The sequence below is a fragment of the Chroicocephalus ridibundus genome, chromosome 10 (assembly GCF_963924245.1).
Source record: "Chroicocephalus ridibundus chromosome 10, bChrRid1.1, whole genome shotgun sequence".
Taxonomy (NCBI): domain Eukaryota; kingdom Metazoa; phylum Chordata; class Aves; order Charadriiformes; family Laridae; genus Chroicocephalus; species Chroicocephalus ridibundus.
The window spans coordinates 20,742,503-20,769,656 of NC_086293.1; the positions used below are offsets into that span (position 1 = coordinate 20,742,503).

General features: G+C 47.4%; 1 protein-coding gene across 8 annotated transcripts; it reads left to right on the plus strand.

Annotated features, from left to right (window-relative positions):
• SLC41A3 (solute carrier family 41 member 3) lies at nucleotides 1–27,022 on the plus strand. Of its 8 annotated transcripts, none has more exons than XM_063347873.1 (11): nucleotides 1–254; nucleotides 2,207–2,525; nucleotides 13,098–13,205; nucleotides 14,056–14,127; nucleotides 14,936–15,080; nucleotides 17,195–17,341; nucleotides 19,949–20,093; nucleotides 20,712–20,791; nucleotides 22,579–22,713; nucleotides 23,520–23,668; nucleotides 26,084–27,022. In XM_063347873.1, exons 2-11 carry the CDS (start codon nucleotides 2,235–2,237, stop codon nucleotides 26,267–26,269), a joined length of 1,458 nt encoding a protein of 485 aa, XP_063203943.1. In that variant the 5' UTR covers nucleotides 1–254; nucleotides 2,207–2,234; the 3' UTR covers nucleotides 26,270–27,022. The 8 variants fall into 8 exon arrangements, with proteins under 8 accessions (XP_063203943.1, XP_063203942.1, XP_063203945.1 ...); XM_063347872.1 differs by lacking the exon at nucleotides 1–254 and adding an exon at nucleotides 1,015–1,150; XM_063347875.1 differs by lacking the exon at nucleotides 1–254 and adding an exon at nucleotides 1,015–1,150 and having other exon boundaries at nucleotides 25,537–26,223.
• Nucleotides 27,023–27,154: the final 132 nt, after the last annotated feature.

The following is a 27,154-nucleotide window of genomic DNA, read 5'->3' on the forward strand; positions in this document are numbered from 1 at the left end:
ATTACGCCAAGTGAGCTGAAATTTAAGCCTCGCCGTTACAGCAGTGACATTCAACAGTTAATGCACACCCTCGACACGCAGCAGCTGCGGGGTTTCGTTACTGTCACTTACAAAAACCTTCAACTCCCTTTGGTGTGCCCTGCTTTGAGCCAGAGCCCGCAGGCCCAGAGACACCATTTTATCAGTAAGAGCCCTTTAGCGTAGCATGACATCTGAGAGACTTCAGCAGGATATAAGAGTGCTCTGATACTGAGGTATGATTTAATATCCTCAATTGTTCTGGAAATTTGAGCTGCATGATTCAGGAGACTTGCATGACTACGGTTACTTCGATGCTTAGTGGGGTTTATGTGCTTAGATGTGGTGGATGCTGTAATCGCATTTCTAACGTGGTGATTCAATATGGGAGGGGGAAAAAAACCAGATCAAGAGTTTTGCAGTGATTGTGGTGGAGGCAGGCTTTTGCACAGGAAGCTTGCAACAAGAGCTCTTGCAAATGCCAAAGTAAGAAAAAAAACAAACCACCCAACCCCGACGTGGAGGAAACGTCTTTCCTCAGCTCTTAATTGCAGCCTCCTGTTCTCTCTGCCTGCGCTGAAAGTTGTCACCGTTTCCGACAGCATCCCCCACGGGCTCTCGGGGTGGCAGGAGCCACAGAGGATTGGGCACGTCCTGGGGGGCAACAGGATGGCGCTCCTGGCACCCGGCTACTCCGAGCGCATCCTTCCAGGGGGGCTACTGCCCGAGCAGGAGCCGTCCTTAGTGACAGCCCTCCCCCCCACCTTCCGAGCGATCCCCTCTGGCTGCTCTGGGTTAGGAAGGGACATAATAATGATGATGATGATGATGATAGCGGGGTTGCAGCAGCTGCCGGGCTGCGGAGAGCGGCCGGGCCGTGCTCCCCGCTGCCTGCACGGCGCCGGGGCCGGCCCGGCGGCTGCCACTCACGGAGCCGCGCCGCCTCCGCCGCCGCGCTGCGGCCGGGGGCCGGGCTCGAACCCGCGGCCGCCGCGCAGGGCGGGCTCCCAGCCGCGCCGCCGCGCCCCAGATGTGGCGGGCGCCTTCCCGCCTTCGCATCGTCCCGGCCGCGCCCGAGGCCCTGCGGGCAGAGCCCCGCGCAGGGCAGAGCCACGGGCAGGGCAAGGAGCCGGTAAGCGCTGGGGAGGATCGGGGGCCGGGTTTCCTTTCCCCGCAGAGGGGCACTTTGTTTTGTCTATCCCTCCTCCCTCCCCCCTCCAAGCTGTGACTGGGGCCTCCTAGCTGTTTCCTCTGCTCCCCAGATGTTGGTCAAGAAGAGGATTGATGCTGCCGGGGGTAGTGCAGGGGTTTAGGGCGTTAGGGGCCCATCCTGAAAATGAGAGCATCAGAGAACATCTGCCAGCGGTTACGCCGGATGAGTGCAGGCAGGACGTGATGGGTAAAGATCTGGGGCACTGCCTGGGCCAGCAGTGGGGCAGGCAGGATGAATGACAGTTATATCGAGAAATGAGACGCGATGGCAGGAAAACGGTGACTAGTAACAATTTTGCATGTTTGTTTTTTCTTATAAGATGCTGTGGGGTCATGGCAGCTTCTCTGTAGACAGATGAGTCATATAGTGCGTGCGTGTCAACTAAGGCGTAAAGGGAAGAAAAAGTATTGAGATTAGAAAGAAGATTAAAGAGTTATCTTGTTAACGAGGAGCGGCGGACAGTTAGCTGTACCATGCCTGGTGCCAGGTATTATACATAGTACATACCTGTGCTATGCCAGTCCTTTGCTGGACTGTAGGATGCTAGGATGTGAACTGCTCCCATTTAACGGCTAAGGGTTAGACCGCAGAAAGGGTTGGATTCTGCTGGGCTCCTCAGTTCTCATGACTCCCAGAATGAGAGCTGGAGGGTCCAGAATTCAGGCTGTGTGCAGCATCTTCTGCATCCTTCTAGATGTTCTCAGGGTGAGAGCCAGGATACATAGCAAGCACTCCAGCACGAACACAGACCTAGAAAGAGATGGAATTACAGAAAGGGAGATTGATTTTAGACTATACAAAGTTGAAAGTAAACTAAATGCTAGTATCTGGGTTAGCAGAGCATCTAGGGTTTTGGGAGTAGGTGCCAGTTTGCCTTCAGGTTAGTGGAGTGGACAAAATACCAAAGGGTTTGCTGTCTCTGACCCATCTGATGCCTTTTTTTCTTATCTCATGGTTTCTGACTTTGTTTTTCAGAAAAACTCTGTGATTCAAGAAAGCCACCATGAAAGGTGAGGAAGTTCGTCAGAGGAGAAAAGAGGGCAGGACTAGGAATGGAGAGCGATCCAGGCACAAAGCAAAGAGCAAGGGTAAACACAGAGAGAGCCGACTTGGCAGCCAGGAGGCAGAGGATGTCTCTCTGCATGCACAGCAGAAGCTGTTGGCTGAGGAGAAAGTGGCCACGGCAAAGTCGCAGGAAGAGTCAGCCATCGCAATTTGCCTGCAAGTGCTCTTGCCGTACCTCCTAGCTGGGCTTGGCATGGTCTTGGCAGGCATGGTTTTGGATTATGTTCAGGTAAGGGAAAGAAACTGATACGATGTACCTGGCATGGGATAGGTGGGGAACTTTTCTTCAGGGGCAGGGGATTTGCTCTGCAGATGGCAAAGTAAAGGAGGATTTGCAGCAGTTTCACATGCCAACATGTCCTTCAAAGTCGGCTATTACGTATAGCTCTCAGGAGACAGTATGTGGTGTTTTTCTGCCCCTTTTTCTCCTTTGGAGGTAAAAGACAAGAGGGTACTAGAGAGCATGTGAAGATTCTGAGGCATCTCTGTAGGAAGATTCAGTCCTGCGCAAAGATCTCAGCTTGGTCCTGGAAAGAGGGTGGCTGAGCTGTGGTGGGCTGGCACTTTCCTGCACTAGGTACAGCTGTATCACTCCTGGATGTAGCTCTGGGTAGTCCTGCATCCCCCACTTCACTGTGCAAGGAGCCAGCCAGCCCAGCACTGTTAATGCTTCATGCAGCAGCCCAGCCCAGCCCGTGCGCCTCGTCCTTTTCTAAGGCCTTGTAGCAGATGACTCAAACCCTTGAGTCTTCTTCCAGTCTGAGTTCTGATTCTGAGACAAACCAGACCTTTCCTCCTATGGTGTAGCAATACAGAGCTTTAAGGTAGGGGTGAGCGCCTAATTTTAGTCAGTTTAAAGCTGCAGTGAATTTCCAGATTATAGATTGCTATGCCTTTGCATTCTAGGTGACTCTCACTGCTGCGTGCCTTTTTGTTAACCCTTGTTATTTAACTAGCTAGCTGTTGTGTCAGACTGCCCTGACCTATCTGGTACAGTGACACTGAAACTACTGTGTCTGCATTGACAGCTTTCACAAATCTGGAGCTGTGTTCTTTTGCTATTAGTCCTGGGCTGATCTCCCTAAGCTGTAAGAGCTATAAAGGCGTTAAGAGTGACACAGTATCCTTAATTGACCTTAGCAGGTACTCAATACCCAGCAGAATATCTAGTCAGATTAGAAAATACCAAGGCAAGGCCAGAACCCAGTGGCAAGCTACTTTTTGTCTCCTAAGACATCATTCTGAGAGTCTTGAGCCTTGAGCAGCCACTTTCATTTTTATTTTTCAGACTGTTCAGATCTGCCCCTTCCTCTGGATCTCTGATATTAAATGCACATTACCTCCTCTTGTGAGGTATTAAAGCATGAAATAGGTTGCAGATGGCTTTATGATGGTGAAGAAGTGTTTTTCTTTCAATGTTCTTCCCTTAGAGTACTCTTTTTTTTTTTTTTTTTTTTTTTTTTTTTTTTCCTTTTAGGAACAGAATGTGAAGTCTCATAGTCCTCTGAAACCGCAAAAGTCTGGTTTCTGTTTTATGCAGAAAAAGCTTTCAGAAAGAGCTTTCATGTTAGTGCTTAGAGCCTGGGAAATCAACCCATGCAACATCTCATAGGACAAGCAGGCCTTTGGCAGTTAGCGCAGTGACTTTTCGTGCATGATCACAGACTACTTGTGGACTCTCATCGTGGACTCACTGCTGCTAGGAACTGCCTGCCCTTTCTAAGGTAGTCCTGGCCTCTGCTGCTGCTGTTTCTGTGGGGCAGCAGGAGATGCTGCGAGGCTCTGGGCCCCAGGCACTCTCCATCTGCTTGCTCTCAGTCTCTCCACATAAGCTCTGTTCTCTGCCCTTTCCTAAAGCGGGGAAGAGAGGAGCAAGGTAAGAAACAAAAATACACAGCCTGATCTGACATAAAGTGTGGCAGAGGCAGGAGTGATAGTACTCCAACAACTGGGATGTATGGTCCCTGGAAAGCATTGTCCCCCTGTGAGTCTGAGGTGTCAGAATAGCACTGTCTGTTGCTAACACTGCCATGTTGTACGCGCACTCACTGGTATCCCTGTCCCTTCTTTGCAGGGATGATAAGGTACGTCTGAAACTGTGCTCTTTGGCACTTGTCATTTTTCTGTTCTTTTTTTGTACCGTGGCAGTGGATGGAGGCCCTAGATCAGAGTCCACCAAAGAGGCTGTTTCTGCTTTGGCTCCTCCAGGGCAATGCTACCTGTTGGCTAGTTTGCAAGTGTAGGGATACAGCGTATTTGTGTAGCAGTGTCCCTCCCTGACTTTTGCCATGATGAGTGATGGCAGCCATGAGATGTTCGGTTTTTTTCCTCAACTAGTTATAATCTCTTTCCTCTTGTTCAGGAGCTCGCTCTCTCTTCTCAAACCTGATGCATCTCTTTGTAGACAAATATGGTATATCTCTCTGCCAGGAAAATACGATACATCTCTTTGCTGACAAATCTCTGGTGCGCATCTTTATCAGAGGCTCCTTAAGTGCTTAATAAAATAACCCAGTGTACACATGCAGGTCACCTGAACCAATTACCTTCTCTACATACTGATTCATCGGTTGAAGGCTTTTTATGGTGCTTGCTTAGAAACAGAGCGAGCCGAAGCGTGATAAACTCAGAAACCCTGCCAGGCTGACGCTTTAGTACAGGATGTGTTGCTGCTGTGTTTTTTAATGGCATTTGAGTCATTCGGGCTCATTAATATTTCCTTTACATTAAAATGTTTCTGCCTGTCAGCAATCCAGTTGGCAGATACAGTGGCTTATGGGACTAGGTATGCACATTATCAGACCTTTGAAAACCTGTGGTAGTTGTCCAGAAATTGTCCTTTATTTCCTCTAAGCTGCTGTGAGTTTCTAACCAGAACTGGGCCTTCATGCTGTCGCTTCTCGGTTCCTGGCTGGTATAAAGAGATTGGGTCGTGTATGGTTATTACAGGATTTTTATTAACCTCCTTCTTCCAGCTATTGTGGGCCTTTTTTCCAGTTAGATTAGCTGAAACGTACTCCCTTGTTAGCTTTCAGCTAACCAGGCCATTGTTAGGTGGAAGAGACACACGTACACACTGAGCCAGCTGGGAGTGGAGAAGGTTTCGGGGGCTATACCAAAATACCAACCTAGAAAGCAGCGAAGGCCAGAATCTCCCATCTGTAGCTAGGGCTTGTTTCCTACCCTGCCATGCTTGCGGAGAGATCTGCCGTGCCATCTCAGCCCAGCCCATTAGGCTCTGTGCTTTGGTTTGCGTGAGTTCAGACCAAAAGAAACACACCGTCCAAATGGCTGAGAGCTTCCTCTCTTCCCTATTTATCTGCAAGGCAAAAGCATGTCTTGTTCTGTCCAACCCTGCCAATGCATGTAGCTCCAAGCTGGGGACCCTGTCACAAGGACAGAGTCCACAAGCCATTAATCTTTACATCTCTCTGCAGAGTGTCAGAGAAAGGGCTGATTAGTACAAAAAGTAAGGCAATGCAATTTAAACATTTAATTTGAACTGCACTCAGAAACTTCTATCTTTCGTGCCTACTTGAATACTTGCTTTCACTTGTTTGCCTTCACAGGGGCATGGCTGGATTTGAACCTGTGGTTGAATATTGAAGAAGCTCCCTTGCCCATGTACTAAATCAATCCTGTAGCCTTCCATCCTAAATCGTGCTTTTAAAGCTTTTGGACCCTCTGATCCAATTGGCTTGCCTAAATTAATTATTAGAAAGAAGCCCCATCAAAATAACCCTGACTCCCTTTTCCGCATGCATGACTTTGAGCTGAAGTCTTTACTGAGCAGGATAGAAATTCTTTGGCCGTTTGTGGCCATAATGCAGCTCTGGTTCTTGACCTTGTGTCAGCTGTTTGACCATGGAGACTCTGGAGGTAGGATCCCCCTCTCTCAAAGACAGTATCTTCCTGGGAGCGTGCGGCAGCAGTGTGTTTCACTTTAGGACAGGAAGGGAGACGAGCTCACAGCGTGCCATGGAAACGTTTCAGCCTTTCTCTCCCTTGCCTGCGGTGTAGTGAGATTACGGAGCTACCTTAAATAAGCCCTGGCTATGCCTCTTATCTTGGCCTTTGCAAACTAGCAGAAAGTTGAAGTGATGACAGCAGATAAGGTTGTTCGCTTTTGAAGCTTATTGGCTGGTTCTCTGTATTTTTTTTTTCCCCTGAAAGCCAGTCATTCAGAGGTATAGCTGGCATAGACCGATCGTTACATCCCGCGGAGACCATGGAGGGGACAAGAGGGGCTGGGGTCTAGAAGGGCAGATCTTCTCTCACCAGCCGGCTTAGCTGTGTGGCTTGCCTGGGGATGAGACCTGCGTAATATCATCAGCTGTGACAAATGCGGACTCATGTTTTCCTTGACCTTTCTTCACCTTGAAGAAGAGCAAAACGGATCCCGGTTGTTAACTCCCCACCTCCTCAGCTTTGGGACAGTGAGAAAAGTTCAACGTTGCTTATGGTGGGAGTGAGGGAACTGGGGCCGGTTCGCAGCAGGCTTACATATTAAACCATCGTATCAAAGGCGAGCTGCAGTCTGACAAGAAATGTAACCTGAGGAGAAAGGACACTAGTGCGTTTGAGCACGCTAAGGGATTCTTGCATGACCTGTCACTCTTTCAGTGCTGTAGCCTGAGCAGGTCTTACTGGTTTTTACCGAGGTGGTGGGAGCTGAATGGGGTGTGGGCTCATTTCTATTCGTCCACAGACATCTCCGCAATCTTCTTTTCTCTTTTTTAATTCCCCTCTGGATATAAATTGGAGAAATAGTGTCTGTCAAGTTGGCTGCCACCTGGGCTCAACCCGGCTGAATCGATTTTGGAGGATTCCCTTGCTGCAACCCTCTGGACGTGCTCCTACGAGGAGAAGAAGAAGCTAAAGCAATTTGGCATCGTTGCTGTTGTTTGAGGAAAAACATTTCTTTCGACTTCAGAAAGAGCTACCAGGAGGATCTCTGTGATGTCCTGATCTCCCCCCATTTGCCTTGCTGAGCATGGGGTAACGGTGTTTGACCATGGTGGTCACCCAGTTACAACTGGAACTGTGCTTCCATGGCAAGAAGCTGAGAGGTTTCACCTGCAAGTTGACCAGGTCAGCCAGTGGATTTCTCCCAGAGACTTCATTCTCCATTGCCTCCCAGATTTTCGTGCCGTTCCTTCTGGCTGGCTTGGGCATGGTAGCTGCTGGCCTCTTGATGGATGTTGTTCAAGTAGGTACATGTGGTCAGGCAACTGTGTAGTGAGAGGGTGGGCTAATTCGCTGACCTTGAGTATTTGTGCGTTTTTGTATTTAATGTGTGTAGTCCTGGCAGCCAGTCAGCAGGATGGCTGTAGGCTTTTCCTGTGCTAGAGAGACGCTATCCATCTTCTTTAGATCAGTACATGGGCTCCTTGCAAAGTCGGGTAGAGGCTTGCAGACAGGCTGCCTGACGCTGCCCTCGGTGCGTTAGACTGGGTGCTCCCTTTACTGGATCTAGCTAAACACTTCAGTGATGACTGCTATGAAGCAACTGGGATAAAACTGCGGCATATTTCCCTATTGCATGGTATTATTTCTTTCCTTCAAAAATTGCTGATAAGGAGATCTAGGTCGGGGTTGTTACTAGCTACCTGTCTCACTCAGAGGCAAGTTTATGCTTTCAGTTCTTTGCAAACAACCTAATGTAATCTTTGGTCTAGGAGGCATTTAGATACTGTGATGAGAGGCATGCCAGCACAAAAAGATTAGCATCGCCTACAAATGGAGCGCTTCTTGGCCAGATTCTGAGGTGGGTGTAAATTTAGGGTAACTTACATTGACTTCCAAGGAGTGCTGCTGGATTTACACTGTTGTGCCCATAACCAGAATTTATCCCATCTGTCTTTCCTTTGTACCAGTGGCACAAATAGAAATGCAAAATTTGATCTAGTTTGGGCATCGCATGCCAGTGGATTTACAAATCAAAAGGCTGGCAGAGTTTCCCAAGGATATATCCTACACTCTGAGCACACTGGAGTACATTGGATTCTCTGGCATTAGTACCACAGCAGGAGCTAAATATGGATACTTGAGTGTTTGGGAAGACAATACGTTGCTCTTTTTTCTTGCGTTGGAAGAAACAAAGAAGTCAGAGAAGTTGAACTAAAGGGAATGTGAGGAATATCAAAGAAGGGTTAACTGGAGTGGCACACACTGTTGCTATGCTGTGTTTGTCGTCTCCACCTTGTGCTGTGCTTAGGCACAGACCTGTCTTGCAGCATTACAGAAGTTCTCAAACTACCCAAGATGTTATGTTAACAGTTAGCAGTTATCTCATAGAAGGATAAAGACATAGTACATACCCACTTCATACCCTTGGCAGGTGAATAGGTCTTTGTCTAAAAGAAATCGAACACACTTGCTAAGAATTGGGTTCTGTTCAAAAATGTAACTGTATCCAAATTAATAGAAAATATAAGCCATGTATACCTACATTGCGCGTGTCCTTTAAACACCAGAGTGCAGTCTACTTTGTGTATTTGTTCACTAGACTCTTAGAAGTGGGGTCATGCATGAAGCACAATAATAGGAAGCGTATTTTTTTGGTGAAGGTGTTTCCAACTGTGTTGAAATGGAAGCCTTCAGTCAGTGGGTTTGGCTCCCAGAGGAGGGAGCTAGTGCATTGAGAGTCACAACTGGCATAGGAGAGATGTCAGTGAGGTAAGCTGCCATGGTATCAACAACCCCATATTTAACAACAAAACCAGTAGCTGGGAAAATCCAGAGATCTTAGCCTTTAAAGGTTTGGATTATTCTTCGGTGCCTTTTTTGTCTTTGAGCTGCTTATTTTCAGCTTTTCTTCCTGCAAGTGTGAGAGAGAGAAACTCGCTGTGCTGTCCAGCTAAAACCTGAGACTAAGTTTGTTTGCTTGAGGCCAGGTACCATAAGACTCAAATTGGTAATCACGAGGGCTCACACTACTGAAAGTACAGGTTTTGCTCGTCCAGGAGTCTGTGATTTGACCATTTTTCAGGGGATGGTCTGGCTGAGGAATGCTTTGCCCTATTTGCAAAACATTCTTAGGAAACTCCATGTCTGCCTTTGACAGGCAGATATATGGGCAAGCTCATGGATGGTATCTAGAGCATACGTATGAGTTTAATGGCACTGCCCCTGGTTTTTTACATAAGAAGTTTCTTGAAATAATGTGGTTCTGTGCTGCAAGTCCAGCTGGCTCTCTTGTTTGTAGGGCTGATGTTTTTGTAAAGAGGAGAACAAAGTGGAAATTGCTTGTTTGTCTCATATCAAACTTTTCAGGATTTTAGCAGTTTCTGATCTGTCCTGGGATGAAACCAAGAACTGTTCACGTTACTGGTAAAAAAAAAAAAAAATCAACAAGAGAAATTTGTTAAGCCCAGTTGACTCCAAGGCTCAAACCTGGCACTCTCATGCTGTAATACAAAGATGCCCGAAGAAATAGCCATTTGCCATCTCTCTTCTTGGTTGTGCAGATGATGCGGTCTCTGTGCAGGGTCAGTAGCATGGTATGGGTCTTTTCTTGCTGGACGCTTCCACCTCTGCTCCAGTGATCCTTGGCCAGCTGGTCGATCCAGATGCCAGGCTGGCTGGCATTGCTGGAGACCTTGCAGGGCCCTGCCAGTGTTTGGCCCACTCTTTTACAGGAAGGTGAAGAATCAGATTGAAGCTGGACAATCACATTTCAAACTAGAGAATTCAGTAGGAAAACTTCCCTTTCATTCTCCCTTTCCACACCACCACAGTGGGACACAGTCCAAATGAAAGTCACAGACATAAGATATCCCTGTCCTTTGTTGATAAAAGCCCATGAGATGATTAGCATTGAAAAGGATTTTGAATTGGCTGGCATTTTATAGTGTGGGAGCTTTTGATCTTTCTGTTGACTTGCTCAGGGCAGTAGAAAACCTCTGAGGTTTCTTAGCTGCTGCCATGGGAGGATGCGTGCCCTGGAGAGGTAACAGGACGTGGTTGGGACTGTGAAGACAGTATAAGGAGGGACAGGAGGGCTAGACTGCAGCTGGGGAGACTGTCTCAGTGCATCATAGCCTCTCTTCCTCTATGGGACCCCATGAGCAGATCCCGCTGGCGTGGGGACCGGCTGCAGTGGATCATGGGGTAACCAAGTTTCTTCAGAGCTGAGCTTTAGGGCTGTAACTCAGTTATGGGGATGTGAAGTGGGAAAGAGTGTCTTTCTGGCTCAGTGTCTCTGTGTGGGTCCTGGCTCAGTGTCCCTGCAGTGCTGCAGGGAATGTTTCTGTTCCTTCTAGGCCAGTTTTCGTCTTGGACAGAGATGCTTCCTAGACTTAATCCATCTGTCTTCATTCAGGCAGCTCCTTTGCCTGCACAGCCCTAACCTGCCACATTCACCTGCTCCTCCAGCTGACAGTCCTGCAAGGCGATGCACAGGGATCATCTGTTTATTCTCTATTTCTGCAGTCTCTAACACAATGGAGTCCTGGCTACTGTAGTATAAATCATTATGTCCTCAGGCTCTTGGTGAGTCACTAATGAGACTCAAATGGAGGCAATTAAGTCGTTTTTTTATTAGTACAGTTGTGTGATTCTTTATTAATTGCTCAAAGCCTTTCAGTGTAATTATGTGTAAGGCAGAGTCCCAAAAAATCATACTTTGCATCCTGAAACTTCTGTTATGATGGCTTGAGACCTGAAAAATTCATCATAAATACAAAGATTGGAGCTTACGTTGATGTGACCAAGTCATCTTTCCCAAAGGTGACTGAACAGAAAAATACACATAGTTAAGTTTTTCTGTTGCTTTTTATTTATGTCTTTTTATGTGCAAAATATGCAAGGTCTTAAATATGAATGTCTGCACGCCTGTGTGTTTTAAATGACTGGGGTTTTTTACATTGTGACTATGAAGTCTGTTTTTTCTCCTCTTTCTTTTGAAGGTGTCAAAGATGTGTTTGGATCTTTATTCTTAATTAAAGAGAGAGGAGGATTTGAATCTTTAAGAGAGATGTCCGCCCCTAGCTTTTCTCAGGTTTTCAAGTTCCATGTTAACAAATTCAAACAAAATTATAGTGTGTCAAATAAGGTGACTATTCTCGTGTTGTCTATTATTTACTTAAGAGTAACTTACTTCTAACATTTTGAAACGTGCCCGTTTCCAGGTCACCACTGCCAGGAAATGTGCCTTTTTATTTTGATAATAATGTTTTGCCTGTTATCTGCTCCTCTAAGGAGTGTCTTGTACCATGTGCTCAGGGCTGGCTCAGCCCCACTTTCATTCATCCTGACTCAGGAGGAAGCTGTGGGCTCTCCCCAGCAGACAGCCACACCACTGACTTCCCACAGCTTCCCATGGCACAACCAGAGCAAAACACTGAGCTGTTACACCCTGTACATATTTCCCAACAGGCTGACAGCTGAACATGTTGACGTTTACCGAGTCTGTCCAACCTCCTGGATTTACAGGTTTGTAGAGTCCCAATGGATGTGAAGAAGGTGGGCGAGGATCTGTTACTCGTTTTGTCCTCTAGTGGCAGAATTGGGGACAATTATATGATACTAGCCAGTGACAAATTAGAATTAATGAACAGATTGATCCTTTACATGATGTGTAGCTAAACTATGGAAAATTTTGCCACAGGATGGTACGTGGGTTGGAGGGGGGAGATTGGATGAGTACCTGAAAGAGAAATCCTTTGAACACTGGTAAGTGTGCAGAAACACCTCCCTACCCCAGTTCGCTACCCTGTAGCAGGTACTCGTAGGCTGGAAAATACACCGGAGAATTACTCTGTCTACTTGTCATATTTGTAGGTTCTTGTTTTATAGATCTGAATTTGACTGCTGGTGGAGATAAGGCTAGGTTAGATGGACCTTTGGTCTGACTCATTGAAGCTGCTGGTTTTTTCATGTATTCTGCTCTTAGATGTCAGACTAGTTGGTTTTACTTCAGGGGGAGCTGCTCCGTTCTGTGATTTCATCCCGATGGGAGCCTCCCTGGCTACTGTGGGACTTTGCCAACATCCTTGAATGCACGGGGGGTGAATGAATTATGTTCCAAGGCACTGTATGGTAGATAAATTAGAGAAGACATGTTGATCGACAACATTTCTTAAGGTTTCGGATCATTTCTAGTGTTGCAGCTGATTCAGTAGCTTTGTACAGCTCAGCTTCAGAGGAGCAACGATAATCAAGATATTGGCCCAGCAGTTCGGGCTTATTAGATATCTTAATTCAAAATCCTTTTTCCAGCTCTGCTGGGACTGTGCTTGGTAACAGGAAGATTTAGGAACCGCCTGTGGAGAAGAGAGACAAAAATCTCCTTCCCGCCCACCACCAGTCTTAGATGCCTAGTTAGAAGTTCGGTAAAAAAAGACAGACAAAACTTTTTGTTGTTAGATCGTTTCCAGATCTTTGTGTTTGTTCTTATGAGTCTGGATAGCAATAGGCATTCCTGTATCTAGTGTCAGTACAAAGGATGGAGAGCACACTGTATTTCATTTGGCTTGTGAACCCTAATTATTTTTCATGTTGTTCTTGGCTAATGCTACAGGCACATTTTAATTTGTGGCTTTCCAAAATCTTCTGCTGCCCTCAGGAAGAAAGTTCCTTCCCTGTGCTTTGCTGTCCATGAGATCAGAAAGAATATTGCAAGCTAAAAATTCCTTTCTTTGCTCCCAAAAGGCAACCAGCCCAGGGCACCATCTGCCTCCATGTGCATAGCAGATACCTGTAGAGCAGGTGGCGAGATGGGAACCCACTCCCCTTTGAAGCAACAGCGTTGGACTAGTCAGCATCACAAACTAAGGTTGTTGCCTTTGTTTTCTTCCAGCACTGGGATGTGTTTCGGACAATCACGGAAGTTTTTATCCTGGTTCCTGCCTTGGTTGGCCTGAAGGGTAATCTTGAGATGACGCTGGCGTCCAGGCTCTCTACTGCTGTGAGTGTTAACAAGGTGGTGGTGGTGGTGGTGTGTGTGTGGGGATGGGGGGATGGAAATAGCAGGAGACAGCAGGAGATTCTGCTTTTATATAACCGCGTTGTGTGTGTATGAGACGTGCCCTTTTCTGCTAAGTAGAAACTAGTGGTGTGTGAGTGTTAAAATAGTGTGTTTGCCCTCATTTTGTAACTGGAACAGAGAATTTCCATCTGTACTTTGAAGGTGAATTAATCCCTGGGTGGCCAGTTGCTGATATTTGGGGCCCTATGATACATGAAGGAGACAAAGCCAGGGCTCCACAGCTGTCAGCTTCAGTATTGGATTGCATTTCTGTGGGTATTGACCCTTGAGAGACCCAGGGCTTCCCAGAAATCCTGCCTTGTGGGGAGCAGGCTGAGGCCTTTTGGGACCTGCAGTAGCTTTTCCTATTCTGGGTTTGATCTCTCCTATCTCGTTAAGCAGTTCTGTATACTTTGGTCTGTTTGTATTGTATGTCTTGAGAGAAATTGGTGCTTAACAGAGCAGTTTAGGGGGAACAAAAGAGGAAAAATGGTCTAGTTTGTTCAGCTTTTGATGTGTGTGGAATGTGGTGGATGTGCCCACTCCACCTTTAGCTGGGTGTTCTGTAATGCCTCTGTATCTCCGTGTGAGCTTCTCATACCCCTGGGACACTGGGCTGGAGCATGATGGAGATGTGTCAAGAAGTGCAGGGAAGGCTAGGAGATGCCGACCTGCGCGTGCCTCTCTCTGGCTTTAGCAGCCCCTTTCCAACAGGAACCAGGTGAAACTGCCTTCAGCAGCCACCTGTGCCACAGAAACAGGTTTTCAGGATGTCTCTCTTGGCTCCTAGGCTAACACTGGACAGATGGATGATGCCCAGAAGCAATGGAAAATGGCCACCTGCAATTTAGCCCTTATCCAGGTGAGTCACTTCAGCTGGGAGAGGAAAAAGGCCCTTTTCTCTTGGTGTGCTGCAGCCCAGCAGCATCTGTTCCCAGCAGTGCTGGGTCTGGTGCTGTTGATTTGGGGCAGGTATTCTCAACAGAGCTAAGCAGCGCCCAGGACTTGACCTCCAGTAAAGCTCTGTGTGGCCCCAGAGCTTGTAGTTTAGCTGCAAAACACATCCAGACATTCATTGCCTTTGTGGACAAACGGAAATAATGAAAAAAAACCCCTCCTTTTGCAGGGGGAGCTGCGGCACAATCCCTGTTTCACAACAGGCCCTAGATAAAGCCTGTCATTTACTGGCAGTGTTTGGGAATCAGCCTTGGGCAGTAGGGGAGGGATGGGAGAAATGTGACTCTTGTAGCTCTTTCTGCTTGCTAAAATCCAGCAACCAGCCTAGAGGTTGCACATGGCAAGGCCACAGGGCTTGCAACATGTGTCTGTGTGCTTTCCCTTATCTCCTTCCACAGCTTTTCAGCTTGCTAGGAGAGCTGTGTTGATGGGGAGCCCATTTTTGTGTTGACCAAGGCTATTCCTTTGCTGATGGACTCATTGCCCTTTGCTGAAATGTTATCTGCCCTTTGCAGGCATCCAGAGTTTTTCTCCAAACTTTGTCAGGATTTTTTTTTTAATGTAGTGGAGCCTTACGGGGATGCTGCGTAAATACATAAGCAATCAGCATCTCTGCAAGGCTTAGCTGCATGGAAATGCTGTGGTCGTGTGGAGCCAGGACTGCCCGGGAGCAGATGCGGATGATTTGTCACCAGCTGTCTTTTGGCCTCCAGGTCCAGGCCACTGTGGTGGGACTTCTGGCTGCTGTTGCTGCTGTGATCCTGGGAGCCATCTCCAAGGGCTCTGTGGAGCTGAGCCAGGCTGCCGTGCTGTGTGCCAGCAGCGTGACCACGGCCTTCATAGCTGCACTTTCTCTCGGTGAGTCGTTTTGGTTCCTTGGATCAAATATGCAGCACTCAGGTGTGGGGGAAAAAACTGTCCCTTCTGCCAGGGAGGCCCAGCTGACATCCCTTTGGTCTGGCACAGCGGGGAGGATGCAGGGAGCATTAGTCCTGTGTCTGCTGCTTTCACCCCCTCTGCATCCTGCCTTTGCTTCTCTTCTCCCAGGATCTGTTGTTTGCTCGGCTCTTGGCGCCCAGAGCAGCAGTAAAAATGTCCCACTTCACCTGACACACAAAAAATGCCACATGCTATGTGTGGGTGGACACACAGGTGCACACACTTTCTCCATATGTCTGGGGTGTCGTGTTAGCCATCTACACTGGCCCTTTCCTAGGGGAGAAGGAACTTATGCTTTGCACAAAGCAGGGTACTGAGAGTCTGTTAGCAGTCAACTCCAGACGACACTCGAGATGGACTTGAGTCACCCAATACCGTGCAGGGGATTGTGGCCAGCCCTGTGGCTTTCCCGCTTTGAGCTCCAAGCCAGACAGTCCACTCTCCTGGCTATTCCCCTTGCAAGGGAAACGTGACCGGGTGGACAGGCAGGAGCTGCTCTGTGTCGCCTGAAGATGATCAGTTTGTAGGTCTGCCATACGAGGGCAGCATGATACCCTGAATAGCAGGAGCTGGCAGAGTTGGATACAGCAAGTTTTCTAAATGAAAGGGACAAGTTAGAGCAAGTGCATATCCTGAAGCTGGAGTCAAAGGGTGATTGTAGATGCCTTTGATGAAAAACTTGGGATGAGGCAGTTGTTAAAAGAGAAAAACAGCAGCCCAGCTTTCATTAAACTCTTCCCCTCAATCTCCCTGCTTGGTGCGATACAGAGAGGCTTTGCTGCTGTACCATCGTAGGCTTTCAGCTAGCATTAGTTTCTTCCCTGGACATGGTCACAGGCGGCCTGCGCGTGGCTGCGCACGACGGGAAGCTGCTATTTTTATGACCAGGGAGGCAAGCAGCATGAACTGTGCTGTGGGGAGGGGAGTGTGGGTGTCTGGGAGGGCTTTTGCGGAGAATGCCATGTTGTGTGAGGATGTGTTTTCTGTATAAGGCATGTTGTATCAGAGAAGGTGGACATGTGGCATTTCCTAAGGGAGAGCCGATGCTCCTGTGTACATTCAGCTTTGGTGGGCTTGTGCAAACACGCACAGAGAGGCTGTGAGCTGGAGGGAACCACCATTTCTCAGGCTTCCTTTGGCGCGTCCTGTCAGCCACAGAAGGACTTTGCAGAGATGAAATGAGTCTTGTCTCAAGGCTGCTCTTGCTAGTCATACAGCAGTGGAGGCTGGCCAGGCCGGGTTTATTCCAGGTGGCTTTCCCACAGGCCTGTGAGAGATCTGATGGCTGAGGGATTCCCACAAGTTCATCAGGGTTTGTGGTTTGTGCTCATTAATTTACCCGGGCAAGCAAAACTTCCGTCCTCTCCAACAATGCTGAAAAGCAGCTGAATTTTCCAGGTGCAGCTGAGAGGACAGGGGAAGAGAAGTGATGTGGGCCTCTTGGCTTGGGAGCTGCTCGCAGCATCAGCATCCACCCAGTTCAAATTAAAGGAGCCCCAAAGATTCTGGGACACAAGGGGTCAATCTGATGACTGGGCTGAAAGGCTCATTCAGGCTACTGTAAGGAAGCTCTTCGCTCCTTGGTGGTTCAAACTCAGAGAAATTTTGGTCTAATATGGAAAATATCTTTGTGCTGTGGAATCCAGAGCAGGGGACGGCACCAGGAGGCTGCCGCATGCCTGCTGTGTGCTTATCTATCAGTGTGCTTCGTGCATGGTCCTGCTTCAAGGCAGCAAAGATTAAGCTGCTCAGGAGGGAAGCTTCTGCATTTGGGCTGCCTGCTGGTATCTCCTTTGATCCCTGGAATTCGCTTGTGTGCCTGTGGGCCTTTGGGCAGAGTCATGCCCTTTGGGTTGGTGAAAGCAAGAGGACAAATTCCTAGGGATGTCCAATCTCCAGCTGTGCGGTACCGCTACAGGCAATCTGCTTCTTGCTTTTCCTAGACCCCGCGTCCCTCTGGGAACCAGAACAGCAGCTCTGGGGTGAAACGCAGCAGGATACGTTCTCTGATGCCTGCTCTGTGTCTTCTCTAGGTCTGGTGATGATTGGTGTGATCATCGGAGCAAGGAAAGTTGGGATCAATCCAGACAATGTCGCCACACCCATAGCAGCAAGCCTTGGAGACTTGATAACCCTTTCCCTGCTGGCGGGAATCAGCAGTACACTCTTCAAATATATAGGTACAGTGTTTAGCAGGGATTTGCAGCTCAGCAAGGGAGGGATAAATCCTTGCGAAATTATTGCAGGGCGCTTACCCATTTCTGGGATTTCAGAATGGAGGCTGTCGTGCCACTGTGGTAGAAAAATGACCAAAGAGGTGTTTTCCAGCTTCTCTTTTAGTAGCAAACTGGAAGGCAGAGCCTAAGAAACAACTGGGATTTGTCAAAGAAATGACCAACGTATATTGCATAGTCTTGGAACAGAAGGTTAACATATGTGACACTGACTCCGTTCCTGCATCTGTCGTTAGCCAAGCAAAACTACTTTCTGTGCGTGGGTAACAGCAGGTTCTTCCTCACAAAGCTATTTCAGGGTTTTGGCATTTGTAAAATATTCTTGTGTCTTCTCATGTGGAGAGTCGTGGATGAACAAGATATTATCATCTGGGAGGGAGGGAGGCAGCGCAGCATTGTTTCATGCTCATGGGACTCTGAGTAGGAGTTGTGGCTGTGGGGTTAGCTGGGCTGCTGGTTGGCAAAGACGGGCACCTGTTGACACTGAAAAGCTCAAAACATGTTGTGACTTGGTGATACATGCCTGACTGTTGCTAGTAAAATGCTAGCTTATTTACCGTGAGCCTAACCTAGAACAGAAACAGGAAAATAAAAAGATCCAGTAAACTCAATACCATTTGAAACCCAAACTGTTGCTTCAGACTGCGAGCAAAAGCAGCAAGGCAGCTGTTCTCAGTTTGCATAACTCGTTCCATATGCCAGCAAGTGAGGAGCGAAGGAACACACGTTGCAGGGAGAGGCCCATGAATTGCTTCCATCCAGTCCTCCTTGAGCTTCAGAGGTGCATTTTTTTTGAATAGGCTTTTTCCGTGACGCCATCACACCTGCTGCTGTAAAGCTAGTTTGTCTTTCAGTTGCCACACCTCTGATAATATCTCCCAGGGAGCAGATGGCAGAACAAAATGATAACCCCTATGACCAGAGCGCATTTGTGATGTTTTCAGAGTTGTTTAAATAGCCTCTTGAGATGGAAAATACTCAGCACGCAGACACCTAGTTATTGGGAGCATGAAGTGAAGCAGGGAGGAGGAAGGCACTGTTGATAGTGGTTGAATAAATTCATTTCCCTCCCCAGTGTGTAGTAAGGGACAGGTCGTGCTGTGATGACAACTGCGTCCTACCAAAATGTATCCTTCAAAAATACCAGTGAGTCTGTAAAGTTTGGAGTACTATGTGCCATTTGATGCAGCACCATCCCCTTCTGCAGAACACTGTTTTGACAATTAAGATTTTCAATTTTTTAGAAATCAGCCCTGGTCTTTCCCAGTCCTTCATTATGGAGGTACTTTATGCCAAAGGATTGCAGCTTGCTTATGGTCTGTATGTGAGAGAATGTTGCAGAACTGGAACGTGGAGGCTGAAGTCCGTTCATCCTACCAGGATTCTTTCTGTGGGCTTTGATAAAGTTTGATAGACTCCAGTGCTCTATGTCTGCATTATTTAAGAAGGAACTAATTGCCTGAAACCATGAGGACTCGGAGGTAGGAGATCCAGGAGAGCAGCTAAGTCTGCCGTACAACCCATCTGTCCTAAGTGACTCCAGGTGGTAAAGTGGACTGACAAAACTGCAGCTCTTTACACCCCAGAAGCGATTGCATTTCAGTGCCGACTAAAGCCCCACATAAAGGGTGCACCTCTTTGTGCAAGAGCCCTTGATTCATGGAAGATATCATCACATCAGTGCTATCTCATCCAGGTAGCCCAAGGCCCTGGCAATGTCATTTTGAAAAATGCACACTTTGAGCCTGCTTTGTCTCCCAGATTACCTGCAAAATCTGCATTACAACCCACTGGCTTTGGCCCCAACACAGAGACCAGATGGAGGGCTTTGTTGAAGAAGCATTTTTATATCAAAAGGATTGGCATCATCCCCATTGCTTGAAGGTGTTTCTCATGCTTCTGAGTCATGTTTATTTTCTTTTAGTGCTGCACATCTACTTATTTTTTAATTCCTTTGCTTCTAAAGGTCACTTCAAGGTTATACCCCTACCGAATGGAAAAAGCACCTAATGGAAACACATGTAAGCTTGCAAAAAAGAAACCCTGGATCTTAACTGGCTTATACGTGCAGGAGAGCATTTCTTCCTGTAGAGCAGACCAGCTGCTCAGCAGTTCTGCTGGCTTGTCACTAAAGTACCTATTACCTCTTGTTTTAGGTGAAGGCGTGAAGTGTCTGTCATACAGCTTGCACACAGGAGTTTCCCCCTTGCCCTGCTGTTTGATTTGTACCCTGAAGCCAGAAATTTTGTAACTTTTTGTCTTGCTTAGTTGGAGATGGAATTGGAGACTTGCTCATCTTCAAATATAACTGGCTTTGAATCCTGCTGATTTTCAAATAACATCCTCTAGCAGTGAGTTTCAGGGGTTAATTAAGGATTTCTATGGTAGAGTGAGGTGGTTGTGTGGGGAATATCATGGTTCATGTGATTTTTCGGCTAACATAACTGAGTCTGACCGAGAGGCCTGCTGCCTTTCTTCCAGACTTTGTGCAATATCATTTTGGAAACCTGTGAAGCCAGGGGCATTTAATTCAAGATTTCTTTTCCTTGCCAGATATGAAGTACCTTTCTCCTCTGATTTGTGCTGTCTTCATTGTTATGATTCCTCTTTGGGTTGCTATTGCCAAGCAAAGTCCTTCCCTTGCCGAAGTCCTGAAGTCTGGATGGCAGCCGGTCATTGTTGCAATGAGCATCAGCAGGTAAACTGAGGAACTGCTCCAAGCCCACACACACACATATGCACGCTGCAGAGAGACCCCGTGCTCATTTAGAAAGCCATCAGAAGTGAAACTGGAAGGGACAGGAGAAAGGTATTTTTCCAGGGCTTCACCATCGGTGGCCCTCCAACAGGCTGTGAGATAGCAGGTAAGGAGCCCCCAAATTACTCGAAAAAGCAAGTCATCATTTGAAGTCTCACTCGTGCATCCATGCACCAGGTGGGTGCAAGCCAGGAAACCGAAAAGTGAGATGATGACCATCACAAATAGTCAGACTTCACCTGGGACAGAACTTAAAAAAACTGGTAAGACGAGTATAGAAGTGTAGCAAAACTTCTGGAAAGCAAAAGCTTTCCTGGCTACTATGAGTTTTGCTCTACAGGGGGTAGGGAGGTCTTCCTGATCTCATTATGCTGTTAACAAAAACTGTCAGGCTGTCTGTTCATGAAAACTGAGCTGTAAAGGGAGTAAATAGGGAATAGTCCAGCCCTGGCAATGGGGAAGAAGCAGTAACTCATCTCAGTGTGCTATTTTCACAGCATAGGAATTGCCCTGGGAAGAGAGATTGTTCCACCCTCACTGCCTGTCCTTTTTTAACAGCATTGGTGGGCTCATCTTGGACAAAACTGTAACTGACCCAAACTTTGAAGGCATGGCAGTTTTCACACCTGTGATTAATGGTAGGTTGGTCAGGGGGGGTTATATGCATGCTTTTCTTTATACCTCCCCCTCCTCCCCAAGGATTATGATATCCACTGTTTACACAGAGGTCTGTGTTCAAGTCCCTGCCCCTCTCATGAGTGGAAGTGAAACTACTGGTCCCCGTTACATCCCTGCTTACTCATATCTTGAAGCACCTCTGGAGCAAAATAGCAGGCAGGGCTGAAAAATACTGGCAGAGCTGTGGGAAAGGTTAACAGCATGTGATAGTTGTCTACGAGAGCTACGTTGACACCTTTACTTTGATAACATCCTACTGAGGATGTCACAATAAATCCATTTTCCCTGTCTTTCTCCACTCAGCAATTTGAGCTGTGCAATCATCCTCTATACAGATTGTTGCTAAAGATTAATATATTAAGATTACATATGTGTGCGTATAGGTATAAAAAGATTATATATATGGATTATATGTAGGGATTTTTATATATCTCCCCAAACATCTTTTGTGCATATAGTTATATTTGTTCGAAGCCTCACAGTACTTTCATACACACACAGACCAGTACAAACTTCTGGGGATCCTGGCATCGCTGAGGATCTGCTGGGTTATTTTTCTGCTATTGTGATGTTCTTGCAGACCAGACCCATTCCAGGGGAAACCCACGTTCCTAGGGCAGGCTTGGCCTCATGCCACCCTCAAAGATGGTTTCCTCTTGCAGTGTCAGAGGGTGTCACCCAGCTGTCATCTTAATGGATCTGCTTAAAGGCAGCCACCTTGCTGACAAACTCTTTCCAGCATGGTTAGCCGAAGAGCCTGATTAGGAAAGTACGTCAACAGCAATTCAGTTGAACAATGATTGACCCAGACGTTGCTCTGTGAGGGCGGGCAACCTGTTTGGCAGAGCTGGTGGCAGAGTTACGCAGTGCTCCCTGTCTTTATGCAGGTAGCTCTTTATGGCGTGTGCGGGGGACTCCTGTAAAGTGTAGCAGTGCACGATTCAGAAAGCTCCCATCTTGAGCTGTGTTGAGCTAGTCTTAGTATTTTCACTTTGATTTTGCTCTGGCAAATCTCATATTTAATGATGGAGCGTTTCCTTCTTCAAGGACGGGAAAACATGAGAAGCCTATAGGATCTGGCTCACCGTTATCTTTTCTGTGGCATTTCTACCCTGCAGATACTCAGGGTGGTGGAGGTTTGCTCCATAGATCATCATCCCTCTGTTTTCTGCTGGCTGCTTTCTCATGTTTGCTAGAATTAATCAGTCTGGAAGGAATTAATTGCCTTTTAATTACCTAACATATTTGGGCTCTGATTCATTCTCGTAAGATTCTTTCTCATTTAACAAGTGTGTTAGATGCCTTCAGACAGACATATAATCACTCTCTGTGATGTTTGTTGTTTTTTAAACGATAATGGCTCTGTGGATGAGTAAATCCAAGAAGTGTCCGTGAGCAGCATCTGCCGTTGCCTGCGCTGCTTTCCCCAGCAAACCTGCGTCAAACCAGGTGCAATTACATCATCTTCAGAGGCCACATGGCATTTACAGCCGGTGCTGGGAAGCAAGGGAAAATGTTTCCCATAAAGCAGTCAGAAGGAGATGATCACTGGAACCTTCCTGATTTTTAAGAGCCGTTCCTGCCAAGTGAAAACCAGCATCAACATGACATGTGGGATCAGGTTTTCTTTTGCTCTCAGTGGGCTTGTAAGTGAATGTGGATCTACTCACCTTGGGCCGGGTTTTAGACTGATGTTTCCTGCTGCAGTGAGGGTGGTTTACAGGTTTATTGTGTTTTGTCCTTGTAGGTGTCGGAGGGAATCTGGTTGCCATCCAGGCCAGCCGTATTTCCACATTCCTGCACTTCTGGAGCATGCCTGGAGTTTTGCCATACAAGATGAGGCAGAATTGGCCCAACCCATGTACCACATTCTTCTCATCAGGTAGACCTTGAACCCTAGGTGTCCATGTCTCAAGGCCTGTGATCACAGATAGCTTGTTTATCAAGCCTGGTTGGCGAAGGACTAGGTGGGTTTCAAAGGCAGAAACCCCTTTCTCCCTTACAGGGAAGATACTCAGATTGCAGAGGAAGCATCTTTGCGGTGGGCAGCTTGAAAAAAAGCTTGTATACTTGCTCACTGGCATGCAAAGAAACTGGCCTTCAGGGAGCACTAAAGAAAGTAATTGAAAAAGAATCTCAGATTTGATCTAATGGAAAGTCATTTTAACCATAGCCAGCCTAGAGCCATCACCTGTGGACAGAGGGGTGAATAGAGCATAACCTTGCTGAAAATCAGCAATTCCTCCATCTTCAGCAATGGATAAACCTAAGCATCAGCAAAACTCGATTTGGGTCTGTTGCCTTTTTAGATTGCAGGTTCTTCTTAATTTTCCCTGCTAGGTTGGGAGTTACTGCTAAAGCAAACTAAAAACTGGGAAAGTGGATGCAGCAAGGCAGAGCAGAAGCAGTGGGAGGCAGAGAGCAGCTGAGAGGAGTGTTCAGAAGAAGTGGAGTGGATCAGCATGGAGCACATCTTTGGCACACAGTTTCAGTGCGAGACAAAGCTGCTGGGCTGATACTGCAGATGCTCCGGATTGCTGTGTGATCTAGAAAAGGCGTTAGCAATGTGGTTGGTGGGAGGAGACAGCCCCAAGTCTATGTACCAGTATTTAAATACGCCGCTGCGTCCTGTCCTTCCCCCACCGTCTGCAGCACCGTCATCACTGTTTTTGTCTCTGTCCTCTGCAGAGGTGAATTCCAAGTCAGCCCGAGTCCTGTTCCTCCTGGTTATCCCGGGGCACCTTGTGTTCCTGTACACAATCCATCTGCTGCAGGGAGGCCACACGTCTCTGTCCTTCACCTTTGTGATGTTCTATCTGACTGCTGCTTTGCTGCAGGTAAACCCCAACCTCTCATCCAAAAGGAACCTCTCAGATACTGTGAAAACAAAACAGTCTCCAGGCTAAACAGGAGTCACAGTAAAACTTGCAGCAGCAGCCCACATTTCCAATCATTTCAGGTGTGCTCCCTACTGAGCGTCATGTATCTTATGTGGATCCAGTAATACTTCACCCAAATTGCCAGGTCTGGTTTCCCACATGAGCACAACTGCCCTTAAGGCTGAGTGAGGGGTCAGACATGAGATGAGGAACAAGTTATCATCATCTGCTGAGCTGCAGTAAGTGTGCAGAGACACGCTTAGCAAGGAGGTACCTCTTGCTGTAGGTGGTACCTTATTTTATCACGTTCACTCCTTGAGTCTCTAAGCCCCGAGTATTTCTAGACTGCCACTGGTCAGCCCAGTAAGGGGCAAGTGAGAGGCTGTGAACCCCAGCCAGCAGGTTTCCCCACTCCTTTTGGAAACTAGTTTCACATATCCTGGTGAAGACCTAGGGATCCTTCTGAGCAGGGCCATATGGATCAAAAGCAAAGGGAAAACCCAGGCCTGAGAAGTTAGTCTTTAAAAGTAAAAATTCTGGGTAGGCGATGGGCAGTTCATCCAATGTGTTCTGCCTGTTCACTTTCGCTGTTTTGCCTGCGCTGTAAACTTTGTCATCTCACTCAGAAATGCACGCGGCTGTTGCTTAAACTCACAGAGGCTCTGACTTCACTTGCCCTTTTAAATCAGTGATTCATTAATTTGCAGGGTGAGGTAGCTGACTTCTTGCTTTGCCTTACAAGCAGCCTCGTGTCTGTGGGTTAATTCCTTGCGTGTGTAAACAATCAGTTTTTCTTGACCTTTGCACAACCCTAAGCCCAGCCGCACACCCATAGTTGTAAAGCAAAATATTTATTCTTCTCTTTATGCATCGAGGTAGCTCCTCAACCAGAGCCAAGCGTGAAAATGAGCAGAATAAATGACAGCGTAAGGACCAGAATCCCAGCAACGCCACTGACCCTGAAAGATTCCCATGGAGGCCAGTGGAGGAGAATACGCGCAGCCTGGTTCTCTCTTCCCCTCCATTATACTTTATAAAGAAAGTCAGAAAGAAAGAGAGGGGGAAGTTTGGGTCAGCTGGAGGAAGCCCAAAGAGAAAGATCAGAGGCCTAGAAAATGTGACCTCAGAGGAACGACTGAATGGACTGGGGTTAGCTAGTCCAAAGAAGAGAGGCTTGAGAAAAATCTGCTAACAGCCTTTAAACTACCAAGTTTCTGTAGGGAGGGACAGAAGAACATTTTCTCTGTGGTCACTAGGAATGAAACATGAAATCATGGGTGTCAGATGGAAAAAGGCGGATTTATGTTAGACCTTGGGAAAAACAAGAACAGGAAAAAAAAAAAAAAAGCCATGGGACTGATTGCTTAGTGTGTGGCATCTCCATCTTTGAGGGTCGTTTAGCATAGGTTAAACAAACGACCGTCAGGAAAAATGTGGGCATTTTTGATCTTATATTGAGGCAGAGGAATGGTCTATATAAAACTCTTGAGTTTCCATGGTCCTGTTATTTAATTTGCTTCCCCCATCTCTCCTCCTCCCTCTCCCCCCACCCAGCTTGCAGTTTTCACCTTTAGAAATGCCGCCTCTGGCTTTGGTTCCTGTTGTGCGGCGGTCTCCCATGGAGGGACCACAGATGCGGGGTGCAAACTCTCTCTCCCTTCTTAATTCAATTAACTAGGCAGTCTTTAATCTTTAACCGAAGTATTTTTTTCCTCCATCTGTTTATCAGAATCAGGAATGAAATAGGAATTAAAAGCAATCACAACAAAGATTTTAAAACTGTTGAGATGAAAAAAAGAAATTATTTTCTTTTTTTAACATGTCAGTGCTGCTTGGGATAACTTTGATGTAAAAACTGCCTCAAACTCCAGTTGTCCACTGAGACTTTTAGGAAAAACAAAGTAGAACGCGATCTGAATTTCTAATGGGAAAAAGAAGGATGAAGAGAAAAAATCTGACTACGACTGTATCCTTTGGGGCTGCCTGCATATTTGCAGCAGTGCTGTTTCTGGCGGAGTGGATGGGAGCACTCCCATTCATGGCATGGGAAGTGGGAACTGTCCCTTTAGGAGACGCTTTTGGTGTGGCCAGACTCCCTTTTGGGGCACGCGATGCTGGTGAGCCGTTCAGGCGTGGTCCCCACACTTGTGGCTGGCAGCATGGGGCTGTGGCACCAGGGCGATGCCAAGCAATGCAGTGCCCAAGGATATGAGCCAAGTACACCCATCCCAGCACAGCTCCATCCCGGAGAGAAGTGGCAGTTCTCTGGGGAAGGCGTTAACTCTCCGCCGTCCCTGTTAGCTCTGGTACTGAGGGAGGCTGTGCATTACCTTTTTTCTGCCTCACAGCGGGGCCTGTCTTGCCTCTCCCCAGGTGGGAATCCTGCTCTATGTGGCTGACCTAATTGTGCGCCTGATGTGGAGGAAGGCGCTGGATCCGGATAATTTCTCCATCCCCTACCTCACTGCCCTGGGGGATCTCCTGGGCACTGGATTCCTGGCCATCTGTTTCCGCCTGGTTTGGCTTGTCCACGGCACAGACATGAACTTGGGGAACTGAGAGATCATGAGCTGCTCTGCATCACTCGTGTGACACGGTGCTTTCCTCTGGGACAACAGGGTACTTGGCAATGAGCGCCGGGTCACCCGGCTGGATTGGACCTCCCCTGCCACCCCCGACGCCCCATCTGTCCTCCCCATCGTGCCTTACAGCTGGGCTCGCCCGCCCCGAGGAATCAGCACCCACAGACTTGTGCCCTCACCAGTGAGCAAGCTGGTTTCAAGCAGCACCCGCTGCTCATGCCTGCACACAGCAAACAAGGCGTTAAGGAGCATTTGGGCCATGAATGAGCATTTTGATCGGTTTCTGGCCCTAGCACAACATAGCCCATGAGGCCGCTCCAAAGCCTGCCGAGGTCACTGCATCCAATCCTGTAAGTGGATGTCACAACCTCTCTGTCGGACTATGACTTTCCATCAAGGGAAATTCTTTATTTGCCCCACTTTTCTCTCCTGTTGCATTGCTGGAGGAGGAGAGCAACCAGGTCTTTAAACTTGTCTCCTCTCCATCGCTCAGATGCTCAGGATCTGACGCAGTCAGGTCCTTGCTGGCTCGCGCCCAGCGGGAGGTTATCTAGGGATACCACCTACCTGCCCTGGCAGTGTCACTGTTGTCTGACCAACAAGATGGATTGATTGCATTTTGGGGGGAGGAAGGTTTGTTTTTACGGTTTAGGAAATGTCCAGTAGTTAAAATGTTTATAGAAAAACACACACAAATAAAGTGGTTAAAAAAAGGTAATGCTGTGGATTTGGGGGTTGTTGTTTCTTGCCATGGCTCTGCCTGTTTCTAGTTCAGACTTGTCGGGTAGAACTTCTTGCTCGCTTCTTTCTCATCCATTCAGGGTTGGACAACACAAGTTTAATAGGGCTTCAGGAAAACCAA

Excerpts from the sequence above, each read along its gene's own strand:
- SLC41A3 (XM_063347873.1), top strand. The coding sequence starts at position 2,235 with ATGAAAGGTGAGGAAGTTCGTCAGAGGAGAAAAGAGGGCAGGACTAGG. Across the intron at positions 15,081-17,194 it reads CATAGCTGCACTTTCTCTCG|GTCTGGTGATGATTGGTGTG; the intron begins GTGAGTCGTTTT and ends TGTCTTCTCTAG. Across the intron at positions 22,714-23,519 it reads TACCACATTCTTCTCATCAG|AGGTGAATTCCAAGTCAGCC; the intron begins GTAGACCTTGAA and ends TGTCCTCTGCAG.